Genomic DNA, 16,794 nt, shown 5'->3' with positions numbered 1-16,794 from the left:
GTGACATTGGAGACATTGGGATGATTGGGGACACTGTTTGTCCCCCATGTCCCCCATGTCCCCAATGTCCCTGGTGTCCCTTGGCTGTCCCCAATGTCCCCAATGTCCCCAATGTCCCCAATGTCCCCAAGCCCCCAATGTCCCCAATGTCCCTAAGTGTCCCAATGTCCCCAAGGTGTCCCCAATGTCCGCAATGTCCCCAATGTCCCCAATGTCCCCAATGTCCCCAATCCCCCCAATGTCCCCAATGTCCCCAATGTCCCCAATGTCCCCAATCCCCCCAATGTCCCCAAGGTGTCCCCAATCCCCCCAATGTCCCCAATGTCCCCAAGGAGTCCCCAATGTCCCCAGTGTCCCCAATGTCCCCAATCCCCCCAATGTCCCCAATGTCCCCAATGTCCCCGATGTCCCCAATGTCCCCAATGTCCCCAAGGTGTCCCCGTGTCTCACCAGCAGCAGGCTCTGGACGTGGTCGGCCCCGATGCGGTCGATGGTGCTCACCACGGGCCCTTCCAGAATGTTCCGCACGCGCTCCCCCTCGGCCGGGAGCCGCGGCAGGATCAGGGTCTTGATCACCTGGGGACATTGGGGACATTGGGGACATTGGGGACACTGGGGACATTGGGGGCGTTGGGGACATTGGGGGGACATTGGGGACATTGGGGGGTTGGGGGGGTTGGGGACATTGGGGACATTGGGGACGTTGGGGACATTGGGGACACACTGGGGACATTGGGGACATTGGGGTCATTGGGGACATCATTGGGGACATTGGGGACATTGGGGACATCGGGGACATTGGGGACATTGGGGACATTGGGGACATTGGGGGGGTTTGGGGACATTGGGGACATTGGGGACATTGGGGACATTGGGGACATTGGGGACATTGGGGACATTAGGGACAGAGGGGACATTGGGGACACCTTGGGGACATTGGGGACATTGGGGACATTGGGGACACTGGGGACATTGGGGACATTGGGGGGTTGGGGACATTGGGGACATTGTTGGGATTGGGGACATTGGGGACAGAGGGGACATTGGGGACACTGGAGACATTGGGGACATTTGGGGACATTGGGGGATTGGGGACATTGGGGGGATTTGGGACATTGAGGGGACATTGGGGACATTGGGGACATTGGGGGACATTGGGGACATTGGGGACATTGGGGGACATTGGGGACATTGGGGACATTGGGGGGGTTGGGGGGATTTGGGACATTGGGGACATTGGGGGGTTGGGGACATTGGGGACATAACACAGGTGACACAGGTGTCAGGAAGGACTTGGCAGTGTCCCCAGGTGTCCCCAGGTGTCCCCAGTTGTCCCCAGGTGTGTCCCAGGTGTCCCCAGGTGTCCCCAGGTGTCACAGGTGTGTCCCAGGTGTGTCCCCAGGTGTCCCCAGGTGTCACAGGTGTCCCCGGTGTCACTCACGTCGTGGCCCAGCTCGGCCAGCCCCGCGATGGATCCGTAGCGCGTTGTCCAGGGGGTCTTGTCATCCACCCAGCTCTGGGGACAGGGAGAGACCCCAAATCCTGATCCTGACCCCAAATCCTGACCCCAAATCCCGACCCAAATCCTGACCCTAAATCCAGACCTAAATCCTGATCCTAAATCCTGATCCTGACCCTAAATCCTGACCCTAAATCCCAGATCCTCACCCCAAATCCTCACCCCAAATCCTGGGTCCTCACCCGAAATCCCGACCCTAAATCCCGACCCCAAATCCTGAATCCTGACCCCAAATCGTGACCCCAAATCCTGGATTCTCACCCCAAATCCTGACCCAAATCCTGACCCTAAATCCTGATCCTGATCCTAAATCCTGACCCTAAATCCTGACCCCAAATCCTGGATTCTCACCCCAAATCCTGACCCTAAATCCTGACCCTGAATCCCGACCCTAAATCCCGGATCTTCACCCCAAATCCTGACCCTAAATCCCGACCCTAAATCCTGACCCTAAATCCCGATCCTGACCCTAAATCCTGACCCTAAATCCCGATCCTGACCCTAAATCCTGACCCTAAATCCCGATCCTGACCCCAAATCCTGACCCTAAATCCTGGATCCTCACTCCAAATCCTGACCCAAATCCTGACCCCAAATCCTGATCCTGACCCTAAATCCTGACCCCAAATCCCGACCCTAAATCCTGACCCTAAATCCTGGATCCTCACTCCAAATCCCGACCCTAAATCCCAGATCCTCACCCTAAATCCTGACCCTAAATTCCCAGATTTTCACCCCAAATCCCGGATCCTGACCCCAACTCCTGACCCCAAATCGTGACCCTAAATCCCGGATCCTCACCCCAAATCCTGACCCCAAATCCCAACCCTAAATCCCGATCCTGACCCCAAATCCTGACCCTAAATCCTGACCCTAAATCCTGGATTCTCACCCCAAATCCTGACCCTAAATCCTGACCCTAAATCCTGACCCAAATCCTGACCCTAAATCCTGACCCCAAATCCCAATCCTGACCCCAAATCTTGACCCTAAACCCCGACCCTAAATCCTGGATCCTGACCCCAAATCTCAACCCTAAATCCTGACCCTAAATCCTGGATCCTCACCCCAAATCCTGACCCTAAATTCTGGATCCTCACCCCAAAAACCCCAAATCCTGACCCCAAACCCCAAATGCCAAATCCTGACCCCAAATCCCCATTCTTGACCCCATAAATCCCATTCCCAAACCCATAAATCCCATTCCCAACCCCATAAATCCCATAAAATCCCATAAAAACCCCCATAAATCCCATAAAAACCCCATAAAATCCCATAAAAACCCCAAAAATCCCACAAATCAAACCTTGGTGAAGGTTTTGGTGATGCGGGACTGGATGTTGTTGGTGGTGCTGAAGTTCTTGCACACCTGAGACCACCAGGACTCCACACCCCAAATCCCCGTTCCTGACCCCATAAATCCCATTCCAAACCCCATAAATCCCATTTCTGACCCCATAAATCCCATAAAAACCCCATAAATCCCATAAATCCCATAAAAACCCCATAAAAACCCCATAAATCTCATAAATCCCCCAAACCAGACCTTGGTGAAGGTTTTGGTGGTGCTGAAGTTCTCGTACACCTGAGACCACCAGGACTCCACACCCCAAATCCCCGTTCCTGACCCCATAAATCCCATAAAACCCCCCATAAATCCCATAAAAACCCCATAAATCCCCAAAAAACCCCATAAATCAGACCTTGGTGAAGGTTTTGGTGATGCGGGACTGGATGTTGTTGGTGGTGGTGCTGAAGTTCTCACACACCTGGGCCCATCCTGACCCCATAAATCCCATTCCAAACCCCATAAATCCCATAAAAATCCCATAAAATCCCATAAAAACCCCATAAATCCCATAAAAACCCCATAAATCCCATAAACCAGACCTTGGTGAAGGTTTTGGTGGTGCTGAAGTTCTTGCACACCTGGGCCCATCCTGACCCCATAAATCCCATTCCAAACCCCATAAATCCCATTTCTGACCCCATAAACCCCATAAATTCCATAAAATCCCATAAAAACCCCACAAATCCCACAAATCAAACCTTGGTGAAGGTTTTGGTGATGCGGGACTGGATGTTGGTGGTGGTGGTGCTGAAGTTCTCACACACCTGGGCCCATCAGGACCCCATAAATCCCATTCCCAACCCCGTAAATCCCATAAATCCCATAAAATCCCATAAAAACCCCATAAATCCCCCAAATCAGACCTTGGTGAAGGTTTTGGTGATGCGGGACTGGATGTTGGTGGTGGTGCTGAAGTTCTTGCACACCTGAGACCATCCTGACCCCATAAATCCCATTCCAAACCCCATAAATCCCATTCCAAATCCCATAAATCCCATTTCTGACCCCATAAATCCCATAAAAACCCCATAAATCCCACAAATCAAACCTTGGTGAAGGTTTTGGTGATGCGGGACTGGATGTTGTTGGTGGTGGTGCTGAAGTTCTTGCACACCTGGGCCACCAGGCGCGCGGCGAAGTCCCGCAGTGCCCAGTGGTTGTCCACGTCCGGCCGCAGGCAGAGCTGGCGGCTGACGATGCACGTCATCACCGCCGGGATCAGCTCGTGCAGCTGCGGACGGTGGGGACGCTTGGGGACACTTGGGGACACTTGGGGACAGGTTTAGGACACTTGGGGACACTTGGGGACACTTGGGGACACTTGGGGACACTTGGGGACACGGTGGGGACACGGTGGGGACAGCGGGGAGATGGTTGGGACAAGTTTGGGGCGGGTTTGGGACACTTGGGGACACCTTGGGGAGATTGGGGAGATGGTTGGGACGGGTTTGGGACATTTGGGGACAGGTTTGGGGACATTTGGGGCACTTGGGGACACCTTGGGGACACACTGGGGACATTGGGGAGATGTTTGGGACAGGTTTGGGGCACTTGGGGACACTTTGGGGACATTTGGGACACTTGGGGACACCTTGGGGACATCAGGGAGATGTTTGGGACAGGTTTGGGACACTTTGGGGACATTTTGGACAGGTTTGGGACACATTGGGGACATTGAGGAGATATTTGGGACAGGTTTGGGGCACTTGGGGACACTTTGGGGATGTTTGGGACATTTGGGGACACTTGGGGACACTTGGGGACACAGTGGGGACATTGGGGACAGGTTTGGGACGGGTTTGGGGACATCAGGGAGATGTTTGGGACAGGTTTGGGATGGGTTTGAGACAGGTTTGGGGCACTTGGGGACACTTGGGGACACTTTGGGGACATTGAGGAGATGTTTGAGACACTTTGGGGACATTTGGGACACATTTGGGGACACCTTGGGGACATTGGGGAGATGTTTGGGACAGGTTTGGGGCAGGTTTGGGGCACTTGGGGACACTTGGGGACACTTTGGGGACATTGGGGAGAGGTTTGGGACATTTGGGACAGGTTTGGGACGGGTTTGGGGCAGGTTTGGGATGGGTTTGGGACAAGTTTGGGGCACTTGGGGACACTTTGGGGACAGGTTTAGGACACTTGGGGACACTTGGGGACACTTGGGGACATGGTGGGGACACGGTGGGGACAGTGGGGAGATGGTTGGGACAGGTTTGGGACATTGGGGAGATGTTTGAGGCAGGTTTGGGGACATCAGGGAGATGTTTGGGACAGGTTTGGGACACTTGGGGATATTTGGGGACACTTGAGGACACTTGGGGACACTTGGGGACACCTTGGGGACAGTGGGGAGATGTTTGGGGCAGGTTTGGGACAGGTTTGGGGAACTTGGGGACAGGATTGGGACATTTGGAGACAGCTCTGGGGACACTTGGGGACAGGTTTGGGACAGGTTTGGGGCACTTGGGGACACTTGGGGACACTTTGGGGACACTTTGGGGACACTTTGGGGAGAGGTTTGGGACACTTGGGGACACCTTGGGGACATCGGGGAGATGTTTGGGACAGGTTTGGGGCGGGTTTGGGGCACTTGGGGACACTTTGGGGACACATTGGGGACATTGAGGAGATATTTGGGACAGGTTGGGGACATTTGGGACATGTTTGGGACCCTTGGGGACACTTGGGGACATTGGGGTGATGTTTGGGACACTTTGGGGACATTTGGGACAGGTTTGGGGCACTTGGGGACATCAAGGAGATGTTTGGGACAGGTTTGGGACAGGTTGGGGACAGGGTGGGGACACTTGGGGACAGGTTTAGGACACTTGGGGACACTTGGGGACAGCGGGGAGATGTTGGGGACAGGTTTGGGACAGGTTTGGGGACATCAGGGAGATGTTTGGGACAGGTTTGGGGCACTTAGGGACACTTGGGGACAGGTTTGGGACACTTGGGGACACCTTGGGGACATTGAGGAGATGTTTGGGACAGGTTTGGGGCACTTGGAGATATTTGGGACACACTTGGGACCCTTGGGGACACTTTGGGGACATGGTGGGGACAGCGGGGAGATGTTTGGGACAGGTTTGGGACACTTGGGGACACTTGGGGACAAGTTTGGGACTCTTGAGGACAGGTTTGGGACATTTGGGGACAGGTTTAGGACACTTGGGGACAGGTTTGGGACACGTTTGGGACATTTGGGACACATTTGGGGACAGGTTTAGGACACTTGGGGACACCTTGGGGACACTTTGGGGACATCAGGGAGATGTTTGGGACAGGTTTGGGACAGGTTTGGGACACTTTGGGGACTTTTGAGGACACATTTGGGACACACTGGGAGACGTGGTGGGGACACAGATGACACCCAGGTGACAGGAGGTGACACAGGAGGTGACACAGGTGACACAGGTGACACAGGTGACACAGGTGACACAGGAGGTGACACAGGTGACACAGGGAGGTGACACAGGTGACACAGGTGACACCACTCACGTATTTCTCCAGGTACAGGGTGGGGTTGTCCATCAGGGACAGGTGAGGACAGGAGGTGACACAGGTGACACAGGTGACACAGGAGGTGACACAGGTGACACAGGTGACACAGGGAGGTGACACAGGTGACACAGGTGACACAGGTGACACAGGTGACACAGGTGACGTCACTCACGTATTTCTCCAGGTACAGGGTGGGGTTGTCCATCAGGGACAGGAGGTGACAGAGGTGACAGAGGTGACACAGGTGACACAGGGAGGTTTTGGGCAGTGACACAGGTGACACAGGTGACACAGGTGACACAGGTGACAGAGGTGACACAGGTGACACAGGGAGATGACACAGGTGACACATGTGACACAGGTGACACAGGTGACACAGGTGACAGAGGTGACACAGGTGACACAGGGAGATGACACAGGTGACACATGTGACACAGGTGACACAGGTGACACAGGTGACGCCACTCACGTATTTCTCCAGGTACAGGGTGGGGTTGTCCATCAGGGACAGGTGAGAACAGGAGGTGACAGAGGTGACACAGGTGACACAGGGAGGTTTTGGGCAGTGACACAGGTGACACAGGGAGGTGACACAGGTGACACAGGGAGGTTTCGGGCAGTGACACAGGTGACACAGGGAGGTGACACAGGGAGGTGACACAGGGAGGTGACACAGGGAGGTGACACAGGTGACACAGGTGACACAGGTGACACAGGTGACGTCACTCACGTATTTCTCCAGGTACAGGGTGGGGTTGTCCATCAGGGACAGGTGAGGACAGGAGGTGACACAGGTGACACAGGTGACACAGGGAGGTTTTGGGCAGTGACACAGGTGACACAGGTGACACAGGTGACACAGGTGACACAGGTGACACAGGTGACACAGGGAGGTTTGGGGCAGTGACACAGGTGACACAGGTGACGTCACTCACGTATTTCTCCAGGTACAGGGTGGGGTTGTCCATCAGGGCCTTCACCATCCTCATCAGGTAGATGAGCAGCGCCAGATTGTTCTGCACCACGTTCACCCGCACCTGGGGACAGCGGGGACATTTGGGACACTGGGGACACCCCTGGGGACATTGGGGGGACACGGGGACAGTGGGGGGATTGGGGACATCGGGGATATTTTGGGACATTTGGGGACACTTGGGGGATTGGGGACACTGGGGACATTGGGGACATTGGGGACATTGGGGGATTGGGGACATTGGGGACATTGGGGGACATTGGGGACATTGGGGACATTGGGGACATCCTGGGGCCTTTCCCAGGATTTCAGGGCAGGATTTTGGGGTGAATTGTGGGGATTTCAGGGCAGGATTTTGGGTCGAATCACAGGGATTTTGGGGTGAATTCTGGGGATTTTGGGGCAGGATTTTGGGGTGAATTTCAGGGATTTCTGGGCAGGATTTTGGGGTGAATTGTGGGGATTTCTGGGCAGGATTTTGGGGTGAATTTCGGGGATTTCAGGGCAGGATTTTGGGGTGAATTTCCAGGATTTCAGGGCAGGATTTTGGGGTGAATTCTTGGGATTTCAGGGCAGGATTTTGGGGTGAATTTGGGGCAGGATTTTGGGGTGAATTGTGGGGATTTCAGGGCAGGATTTTGGGGTGAATTCCAGGCAGGATTTTGGGGCGAATTTCCGGGATTTCGGGGCAGGATTTTGGGGCGAATTTCCGGGATTTTGGGGCAGGATTTTGGGGTGAATTCTGTGGATTTCGGGGCAGGATTTGGGGTGAATTGCGGGGATTTCAGGGCAGGATTTTGGGGTGAATTCTGGGCAGGATTTTGGGGTGAATTTCCGGGATTTTGGGGCAGGATTTCAGGGCAGGATTTTGGGGTGAATTTCCGGGATTTTGGGGCAGGATTTTGGGGTGAATTCCCGGGATTTTGGGTCTCTCACCCCCTCGGAGATGAAGGTGCTGAAGCGCGGCAGCATCTGGTACAGCCCCGGGTCGGTGGCGATGCTCTGCAGCGCCTCCTGCAGGAAACGGGACAGATGGGGACTTTTGGGGACAATTTGGGGACGTTTGGGGACATTTGGGGTCATTTTGGGGATTTTGGTAACATTTGGGGACACTCTGGGGACATTTGGCAACACCTTTGGGGACATTTTGGGACAATTTGGGTACATTTTAGGGAGATTTTGGGACATTTGGGGATATTTTTGGGACATTTGGGGACAATTTGGGGATTTTGGGGACATTTTGGGGACATTTGGCAACACCTTTGGGGACATTTGGGGAAAATTTGAGGACATTTTGGGACTTTGGGGACACTTTGGGACATTTTGGGGACATTTTGGGACATTTTGGGGACATTTGGGGACTTTGGGGACATTTTAGGGAGATTCTGGTACATTTGGGGACAATTTGGGGACATTTTAGGGAGATCTGGGGACATTTTGGGACTTTGGGGACATTTGGGGACATTTGGGGATACTCTGGGGACATTTTAGGGAGATTTTGAGACATTTAGGGACCTTTTTTGGGACATTTAGGGACTATTTGGGGACATTTGGGGACATTTTGGGACTTTGGGGACACTTTAGTGACATTTTGGGGACACTTTGCGACATTTGGGGAGATTTGGGGAGATTTGGGGACATTTTGGGGACATTTAGGGACACATTTGGGACACTTTTGAGACATTATGGGACATTTGGGGACATTTGGGGACATTTGGGACATTTTGGGGACACTTTGGGGACATTTTAGGGAGATTTTGGGACATTTGGGGACATTTTAGGGAGATTTTGGGACATTTGGGGACATTTGGGGACTTTTGGGGACATTTAGGGACACATTTGGGACACTTTTGGGACTTTTGGGGACAGTTGGGGATACTCTGGGGACATTTGCGGACAATTTGGGGACATTTTGGGACTTTGGGGACATTTGGGGACTTTGGGGTCATTTTGGGACATCTGGGGACTTTTTGGGGACATTTGGGAAGATTTTGGGGCATTTTTGGGGCATTTTGGGGGGATTTTGAGGAAATTTTTGGGGGATTTTGGGGCACATTTGGGGGATTTTGGGGCATTTTTGGGGCACATTTGGGGGATTTTGGGGTGGTTTAAAGTTGATTTTGGGGTGATTTTTGCAACAGATTTTAGGGGGTTTTTATGGGATTTTTGTGGGGTTTTTATGGGATTTTTATGGAATTTTGGTGGGATTTTTATGAGGTTTTTGTGGGATTTTTATGGGTTTTTGTGGGATTTTTTTTTTTTTTTGTGGGATTTTTATGGGGTTTTTGTGGGGTTTTTATGGGATTTTTATGAGTTTTTTGTGGGATTTTGGTTGGATTTTTATGGGATTTTTATGGGTTTTTGTGGGATTTTTTGGGTTTTTATGGGATTTAAGTTGGATTTTTATGGGGTGATTTTTGGATTTTTGTGGGATTTTTGTGGGATTTTTATGGGATTTTTGTGGGATTTTTATGGGATTTTAATGGGGCTTTAATGTGGTTTATATGGGATTTTTATGGGTTTTTATGGGTTTTTTTGTGGGGATTTTATGGGGATTTTAATGGGGCTTTTATGGGACTTTTTTGGTGATTTTATGGGATTTTTATGGAGTTTTAGGGGTTTTTATGGGATTTTTGTGGGATTTTTATGTTTTTTTGCGGGGTTTTTATGGGGTTTTGGGGTCCCTGGACTGTGCAGGATTTCGGGGTGATTTTGGGGTGATTTTGGGGTGATTTTGGGGTGATTTTGGGGTGATTTTGGGGTGACTCACGGCCCGTTTGGCCTCGCAGGAGCCCACGCAGGCCTCGGTGATCTCCTTGTAGGGGCCGATTTTGGGGGTTTTTATGGGATTTTTATGGGATTTTTGTAGGATTTTTATGGGATTTTTGTGGGATTTTGGGGTCCCTGGACTCTGCAGGATTTTGGGGTGATTTTGGGGTGATTTTGGGGTGATTTTGGGGTGACTCACGGCCCGTTTGGCCTCGCAGGAGCCCACGCAGGCCTCGGTGATCTCCTTGTAGGGGCCGATTTTGGGGGTTTTTAAGGGATTTTAATGCGATTTTTATGGGATTTTTGTGGGATTTTTGTGGGATTTTTGTGGTATTTTTATGGGATTTTTATAGGGTTTTTAGAGTTTTTTTGTGGGGATTTTTGGGGGATTTTATGGAGTTTTATGGGGTTTTTATGGGATTTTTGTAGTATTTTTACGTTTTTTTATGGGATTTTTATGGGATTTTTATAGAATTTTAATGGGATTTTTATGGGATTTTTGTGGGTTTTTAATGGGGTTTTTGTGTGGTTTTTGTGGGAATTTTATGGGATTTTTTTTGAGTTTTATGGGGTTTTTTGGGATTTTTTTTGTTTTTTATGGGATTTTTTATGGGATTTTTGTGGGATTTTGTGGTCCCTGGACTCTGCAGGATTTTGGGGTGATTTTGGGGTGATTTTGGGGTGACTCACGGCCCGTTTGGCCTCGCAGGAGCCCACGCAGGCCTCGGTGATCTCCTTGTAGGGGCCGATTTTGGGGGTTTTTATGGGATTTTTGTGGGGTTTTTATGGGATTTTTATGGGGGTTTTGTGGGGTTTTGGAGGGATTTTATGGGGATTTTAATGGGGTTTTTATGGGATTTTTTTTCGGATTTTATAGGATTTTTGTGGGGTTTTTATGAGATTTTTGTGGGTTTTTGTGGGATTTTTGTAGGATTTTTATGTTTTTTTTATGGGGTTTTTATGGGGTTTATATGGGATTTTTATGGGATTTTAATGGGTTTTTTATGGGTGTTTTTTGTGTTTTTATGGGGTTTTTATGGGTTTTTTGTGGGATTGGTATGGGATTTTTATGGGATTTTTATGGGATTTTTGTGGCGATTTTAATGGGTTTTTTGTGTGGATTTTATGGGATTTTTGGGGGTTTTTATAGGGTTTTAATGGGATTTTATGGGATTTTTATGGGTGTTTTTTGTGTTTTTATGGGGTTTTTATGGGATTTTTGTGGTTTTTTAATGGGATTTTTATGGGATTTTGGTGGGATTTTAATGTTTTTTTATGGGATTTTGGTGGCATTTTTGGGTCCCTGGACTCTGCAGGATTTTGGGGTGATTTTGGGGAGTTTTTGGGGTGATTTTGGGGTGATTTTGGGGTGACTCACGGCCCGTTTGGCCTCGCAGGAGCCCACGCAGGCCTCGGTGATCTCTTTGTAGGGGCCGATTTTGGGGGTTTTTATGGGATTTTTATGGGGTTTTTATGGGATTTTAATGAGCTTTATATGGGATTTTTATGGAATTTTTGTGGGATTTTATGGGGATTTTATTGGGGTTTTTATGGGTGTTTTTATGGGATTTTTGTGGGGTTTTTATGAGATTTTTGTGGGTTTTTGTGGGATTTTTGTAGGATTTTAATGGTTTTTTATGGGATTTTTGTGGGATTTTTGGTCCCTGGACTCTGTATGATTTTGGGGTGATTTTGGGGTGATTTTGGGGAGTTTTTGGGGTGACTCACGGCCCGTTTGGCCTCGCAGGAGCCCACGCAGGCCTCGGTGATCTCTTTGTAGTAGAGCTGCTGCTCCACCGACAGCTCGTGGACGCTGCGCGGCTTCAGCCGCAGCGGGGGCGCCTCCAGCAGCGGCGGCTTCTTCTCCTTCCCTTTGGGGGCACCCCAAAATATCAGAGAACCCCCCCAAAATCCCCCATGGCACCCCAAAATCACACTGACCCCCCTGACCCCGCTGATCCCCCAAAAACGGCCCCAAAATCCCAAATTCTAACCCCAAATCTCAAAAAAAGGGGGGTTATCTTTTCTTTCTCTGTTTTGGGGGCACCCCAAAATTTCAGAGAACCCCCCCAAAATCCCCCATGGCACCCCAAAATCACACTGACCCCCCCTGACCCCGCTGATCCCCCAAAAACGGCTCCAAAATCGCAAATTCTAACCCTAAATCTCAAAGTAATGGGGGATTATTTTTTTTCTTGTTTTTGGGGGCACCCCAAAATATCAGGGAATTCCCCCAAAAATTCCACTGATCCTCCCATGACACCCCCAAAATCCCACTGAACCCCTCCATGACATCCCAAAATTCCCCCTGAAACTCTCCCAAACTACCCCAAATCCCCCCAAAAATCACCTTAAACATCGTAACTCCCTCTTAAACCACCCCAAATCCCCCCCAAAACTCTCTAATCCCCCCAAATTCTCCTTTAAACCGCCCCAAATCCCCTAAAATCCCCCCAAAAATCACCATTAAACCACCCCAAATCCCCTAAAATCCCCCCAAAATCCCCCTTTAACCACCCCAAATCCCTCAAAATCCCCCCAAATTCCCCTTTAACTGCCCCAAACTCCCCCAAAACTCCATAACCTCCCAAAATCACCCTTAAACCACCCCAAAATCCCCAAACCCCCCCCAAAATTCCCCTTTAACCCTCTAAATTCCCCTTTAACCCCCCAAATCCCCCCAAAATTCCCCTTTAACCCCCTAAATTCCCCTTTAATCCCCCAAATTCCCCCCAAATCCCCATTTAATCCTCCAAATCCCCCCAAATTCCCCTTTAATCCCCCAAATCCCCCTTTAACCCCCCAAATTCCCCTTTAACTCCCCAAATCCCCCCCAAATTCCCCTTTAACACCCCAAATCCCCCCAAAACCCCCAAATTCCCCTGAAAAATCACCCAAAATTCCCCTTAAACCACCCCAAAGCCCCCAAAATCCCCCTTGGACCCCCAAAAACCCCTTCCAAAATTCTCCTTAAACCCCCCCAAACCCCCCTAAATCCCCCTACACCCCAAAAATCCCCCTTTAACCCCCCAAAAAAACCCCCAAATCCCCCTTGAACACCCCCAAATCCCTCTTAACCCCCACCCAAACGCCCCCAAATCCCCTTTTACCCCCAGAAAAACCCCAAATCCCCCTTTAAACCCCAAAAACCCCCCAAAATCCCCCTTAACCCTCCTAAACCCCCCTTTAACCCCCCAAAAAACCCAAAACCCCCCCCAAATCCCCCTTTAACCCCCCAAAAAAAACCCAAAATCCCCCTTTAACTCCCCCAAATCCCCCTTTTAACACCCCAATCCCCCCAAAATCCCCCAAATCCACCCCAAATCCCCCCTTTAAACCCCCCAAAAAACCCCAAAATCCCCCTGTAACCCCCCAAAAACCCCCAAAATCCCTCTTGAACACCCCCAAACCCCCCCAAATAACCCCAAAATCCCCCTGTAACCCCCCCAAAATCCCCCAAATCCCCCTTTAACTCCCAAAAAAACCCCAAATTCCCCATTCCCACCTTTGCCGTCGCCCCCGGCCCCCCCGGGCCCTTTGGATTTGGGGGTCCCCTCCTCCTCCTGGCCGGGCTTGGCCGATTTCAGGGGTTCGGTGGCCTCGGCCTTCTGCTGCTCCTTGGGGGCTGGGGAAGGGGGTCCCCAAAAAATGAGCCCAGAAAAAGGGGCTCAGGGGTCCCCAAAACCTCCCCGGGGGTCCCCAAAGTGGGATTTGGGGGATTTTGGGGGGTTTGAGAGAGTTAAAGGGGGATTTTGGGGGGTTTTTGGGGGGGTTAAAGGGGGATTTTTGGGGGTTAAAGGGGGATTTGGGGAGGATTTTGGGAATTTTGGGGAGATTTGGGGAGGTTAAAGGGGGATTTTGGGGGGTTTTTCGGGTCTTAAATGGGATTTGGGGAGGATTTGGGGGGTTTAAAGGGGGATTTTGGGGGTTTTTGGGGGAGGTTAAAGGGGGATTTGGGGTGGATTTTGGGATTTTTGGGGGTTAAAGGGGGATTTTGGGGAGGTTAAAGGGGGATTTGGGAGGATTTGGGGGATTTTGGGGGGTTAAAGGGGGATTTTGGGGGGTTTTTCAGGGGTAAAAGGGGATTTGGGGGGATTAAAGGGGGATTTTGGGGGGTTTTGGGGGGGTTAAAGGGGGATTTGGGGGATTTTGGGGGGTTAAAGGGGGATTTTGGGGTGGTTAAAGGGGGGTTTGGTGTGGATTTGGGAGATTTTGGGGGTTAAAAGGGGATTTGGGGGTTTTTGGGGGGTTAAAGGGGGACTTAGGGTGGATTTGGGGGATTTTGGGGGGTTTGAGAGAGTTAAATTGGGATTTGGGGGGTTAAAGGGGGGCTGGGGAAGGGGGTCCCCAAAAAATGAGCCCAGCAAAAGGGCTCAGGGGGTCCCCAAAACCTCCCCGGGGGTCCCCAAAGTGGGATTTGGGGGATTTTGGGGGGATTGGGGGGGGTTTAAGGGGGATTTTGGGGGGATTAAAGGGGGATTTGGGGTGGATTTGGGGGATTTTGGGGGGTTTGGGGGGTTAAAGGTGGATTTTGGGGGGTTAAAAGGGGATTTTGGGGGGGTTTGGGGGGGTTAAAGGGGGATTTGGGGTGAATTTGGGGGGATTTGGGGGGGCTAAAGGGGGATTTGGGGTGGATTTGGGGGATTTTGGGGGGTTTGGGGGGGTTAAAGGGGGATTTTGGGGGGATTAAAGTGTGATTTTGGGTGTTTTTTTGGGGGTTAAAGGGGATTTGGGGAGGATTTGGGGGGTTTGGGGGGGTTAAAGGGGAATTTTGGGGTGGATTTGGGAGATTTTGGGGATTAAAGGGGGATTTTGGGGGGTTTGGGGGGATTAAAGGGGAATTTTGGGGGGTTTTTTGGGTCTTAAAGGGGATTTGGGGTGGATTTGGGGGATTTTGGGGGGTTAAAGGGGGATTTTGGGGGGTTTGGGGGGGTTAAAGGGGGATTTGGGGTGGATTTGAGGGATTTTGGGGGGATTTGGGGAGGTTAAAGGGGGATTTAGGGTGGATTTGGGGGATTTTGGGGGGGTTAAAGGGGGATTTTGGGGGATTAAAGGGGATTTGGGGGGGTTTGGGGGAGTTAAAGGTGGATTTGAAGTGGATTTGGGGGATTTTGGGGGTTAAAAGGAAATTTTGGGGGAATTTTGGGGGGGTTAAAGAAGGATTTTGGGGGTTTTGGTGGGAATTAAAGGGGGATTTTGGGGGGTTTTTCAGGGGTTAAAAGGGAATTTGGGGTGGATTTGGGGATTTTGGGGTGGTCTAAAGGGGATTTGGGGTTGTTTAAGGGGGATCTGGGGTGGATTTGGGGGATTTTGGGGGGTTTGGGGGGAGTAAAGCGAGATTTTGGGGGGTTAAAGGGGGATTTTGGGGGGTTTTGGGGGGGTTAGAGAGAGTTAAAGGGGGATTTGGGGGGTTAAAGGGGAATTTGGGGGGGTTTTGGGGGGTTACAGGGGGATTTGGGGTGGATTTGGGGGATTTTGGGGGGTTAAAGAGGGATTTGAAGTAGATTCGGGGGATTTTGGGGGTTAAAAGGTGATTTTGGGGGGTTTTTGGGGGGTTTGGGGACGTTAAAGGGGGATTTTGGGGGGTTAATGGGGGATTTTTGGGGGTTAAAGGGGGATTTGGGGGATTTTGGGGGATTTGGGGGGGTTAAAGGGGGATTTAGGGGTGGATTTGGGGGATTTTGGGGGGTTTGAGAGAGTTAAATTGGGATTTGGGGGGTTAAAGGGGGGGCTGGGGAGGGGTTCCCCAAAAAATGAGCCCAGAAAAAGGGCCCAGGGGGTCCCCAAAACCTCCCCGGGGGTCCCCAATGTGGGATTTGGGGGATTTTGGGGGGTTTGGAGGAGGATTTTGGGGGATTTGGGGGGGTTAAAGGGGGATTTTGGGGGATTTGGGGGGGTTAAAGTGGGATTTTGGGTGGTTTTTTGGGGGTTAAAGGGGATTTGGGGTGGATTTTGGGGATTTTGGGGGGATTTTGGGGGGGTTAAAGGGGAATTTGGGGTGGATTTTGGGGGGTTAAAGGGGGATTTTGGGGGGTTAAAGGGGGATTTTGGGGGGTTAAAGGGGGATTTTGGGTGGGTTGGGGGGGTTAAAGGGGGATTTAGGGGTGGATTTGGGGGATTTTGGGGGGTTTGAGAGAGTTAAATTGGGATTTGGGGGGTTAAAGGGGGGGCTGGGGAGGGGTTCCCCAAAAAATGAGCCCAGAAAAAGGGCCCAGGGGGTCCCCAAAACCTCCCCGGGGGTCCCCAATGTGGGATTTGGGGGATTTTGGGGGGTTTGGAGGAGGATTTTGGGGGATTTGGGGGGGTTAAAGGGGGATTTTGGGGGATTTGGGGGGGTTAAAGTGGGATTTTGGGTGGTTTTTTGGGGGTTAAAGGGGATTTGGGGTGGATTTTGGGGATTTTGGGGGGATTTTGGGGGGGTTAAAGGGGAATTTGGGGTGGATTTTGGGGGGTTAAAGGGGGATTTTGGGTGGGTTGGGGGGGTTAAAGGGGATTTGGGGTGGATTTGGGGGATTTTGGGGGGTTTGGGGGAGTTAAAGGGGGATTTTGGGGGGTTTGGGGGGGTTAAAGGGGGATTTGGGGTGGATTTGGGGAATTTTGGGGGGATTTGGGGGATTTAGGGTGGATTTTGGGGGGTTTGGGGGGGTTAAAGGGGGATTTGGGGTGGATTTG

The 16,794-nt window shown here is 51.2% G+C and overlaps 1 protein-coding gene across 1 annotated transcript in view; it reads right to left on the bottom strand.

The window, feature by feature from the left end:
• TAF6 (TATA-box binding protein associated factor 6) overlaps window positions 1-16,794 on the bottom strand; it is a 40,333-nt gene that overhangs the window by 9,895 nt on the left and 13,644 nt on the right. Inside the window, exons 5-11 of the mRNA XM_072920624.1 lie at window positions 13,628-13,747; window positions 11,851-11,993; window positions 8,290-8,367; window positions 7,316-7,417; window positions 3,919-4,101; window positions 1,442-1,516; window positions 451-576 (exon numbers count right to left, since the gene is read on the bottom strand). Of these exons, the coding sequence (XP_072776725.1) occupies window positions 451-576; window positions 1,442-1,516; window positions 3,919-4,101; window positions 7,316-7,417; window positions 8,290-8,367; window positions 11,851-11,993; window positions 13,628-13,747 (827 nt within the window). The remainder of the gene's footprint in view (window positions 1-450; window positions 577-1,441; window positions 1,517-3,918; window positions 4,102-7,315; window positions 7,418-8,289; window positions 8,368-11,850; window positions 11,994-13,627; window positions 13,748-16,794) is intronic.

The sequence above is a fragment of the Taeniopygia guttata genome, chromosome 32, assembly GCF_048771995.1.
Source record: "Taeniopygia guttata chromosome 32, bTaeGut7.mat, whole genome shotgun sequence".
In the NCBI taxonomy this organism is placed as follows: Eukaryota; Metazoa; Chordata; class Aves; order Passeriformes; family Estrildidae; genus Taeniopygia; species Taeniopygia guttata.
This window is presented reverse-complemented; position numbering and strand designations above follow the sequence as displayed.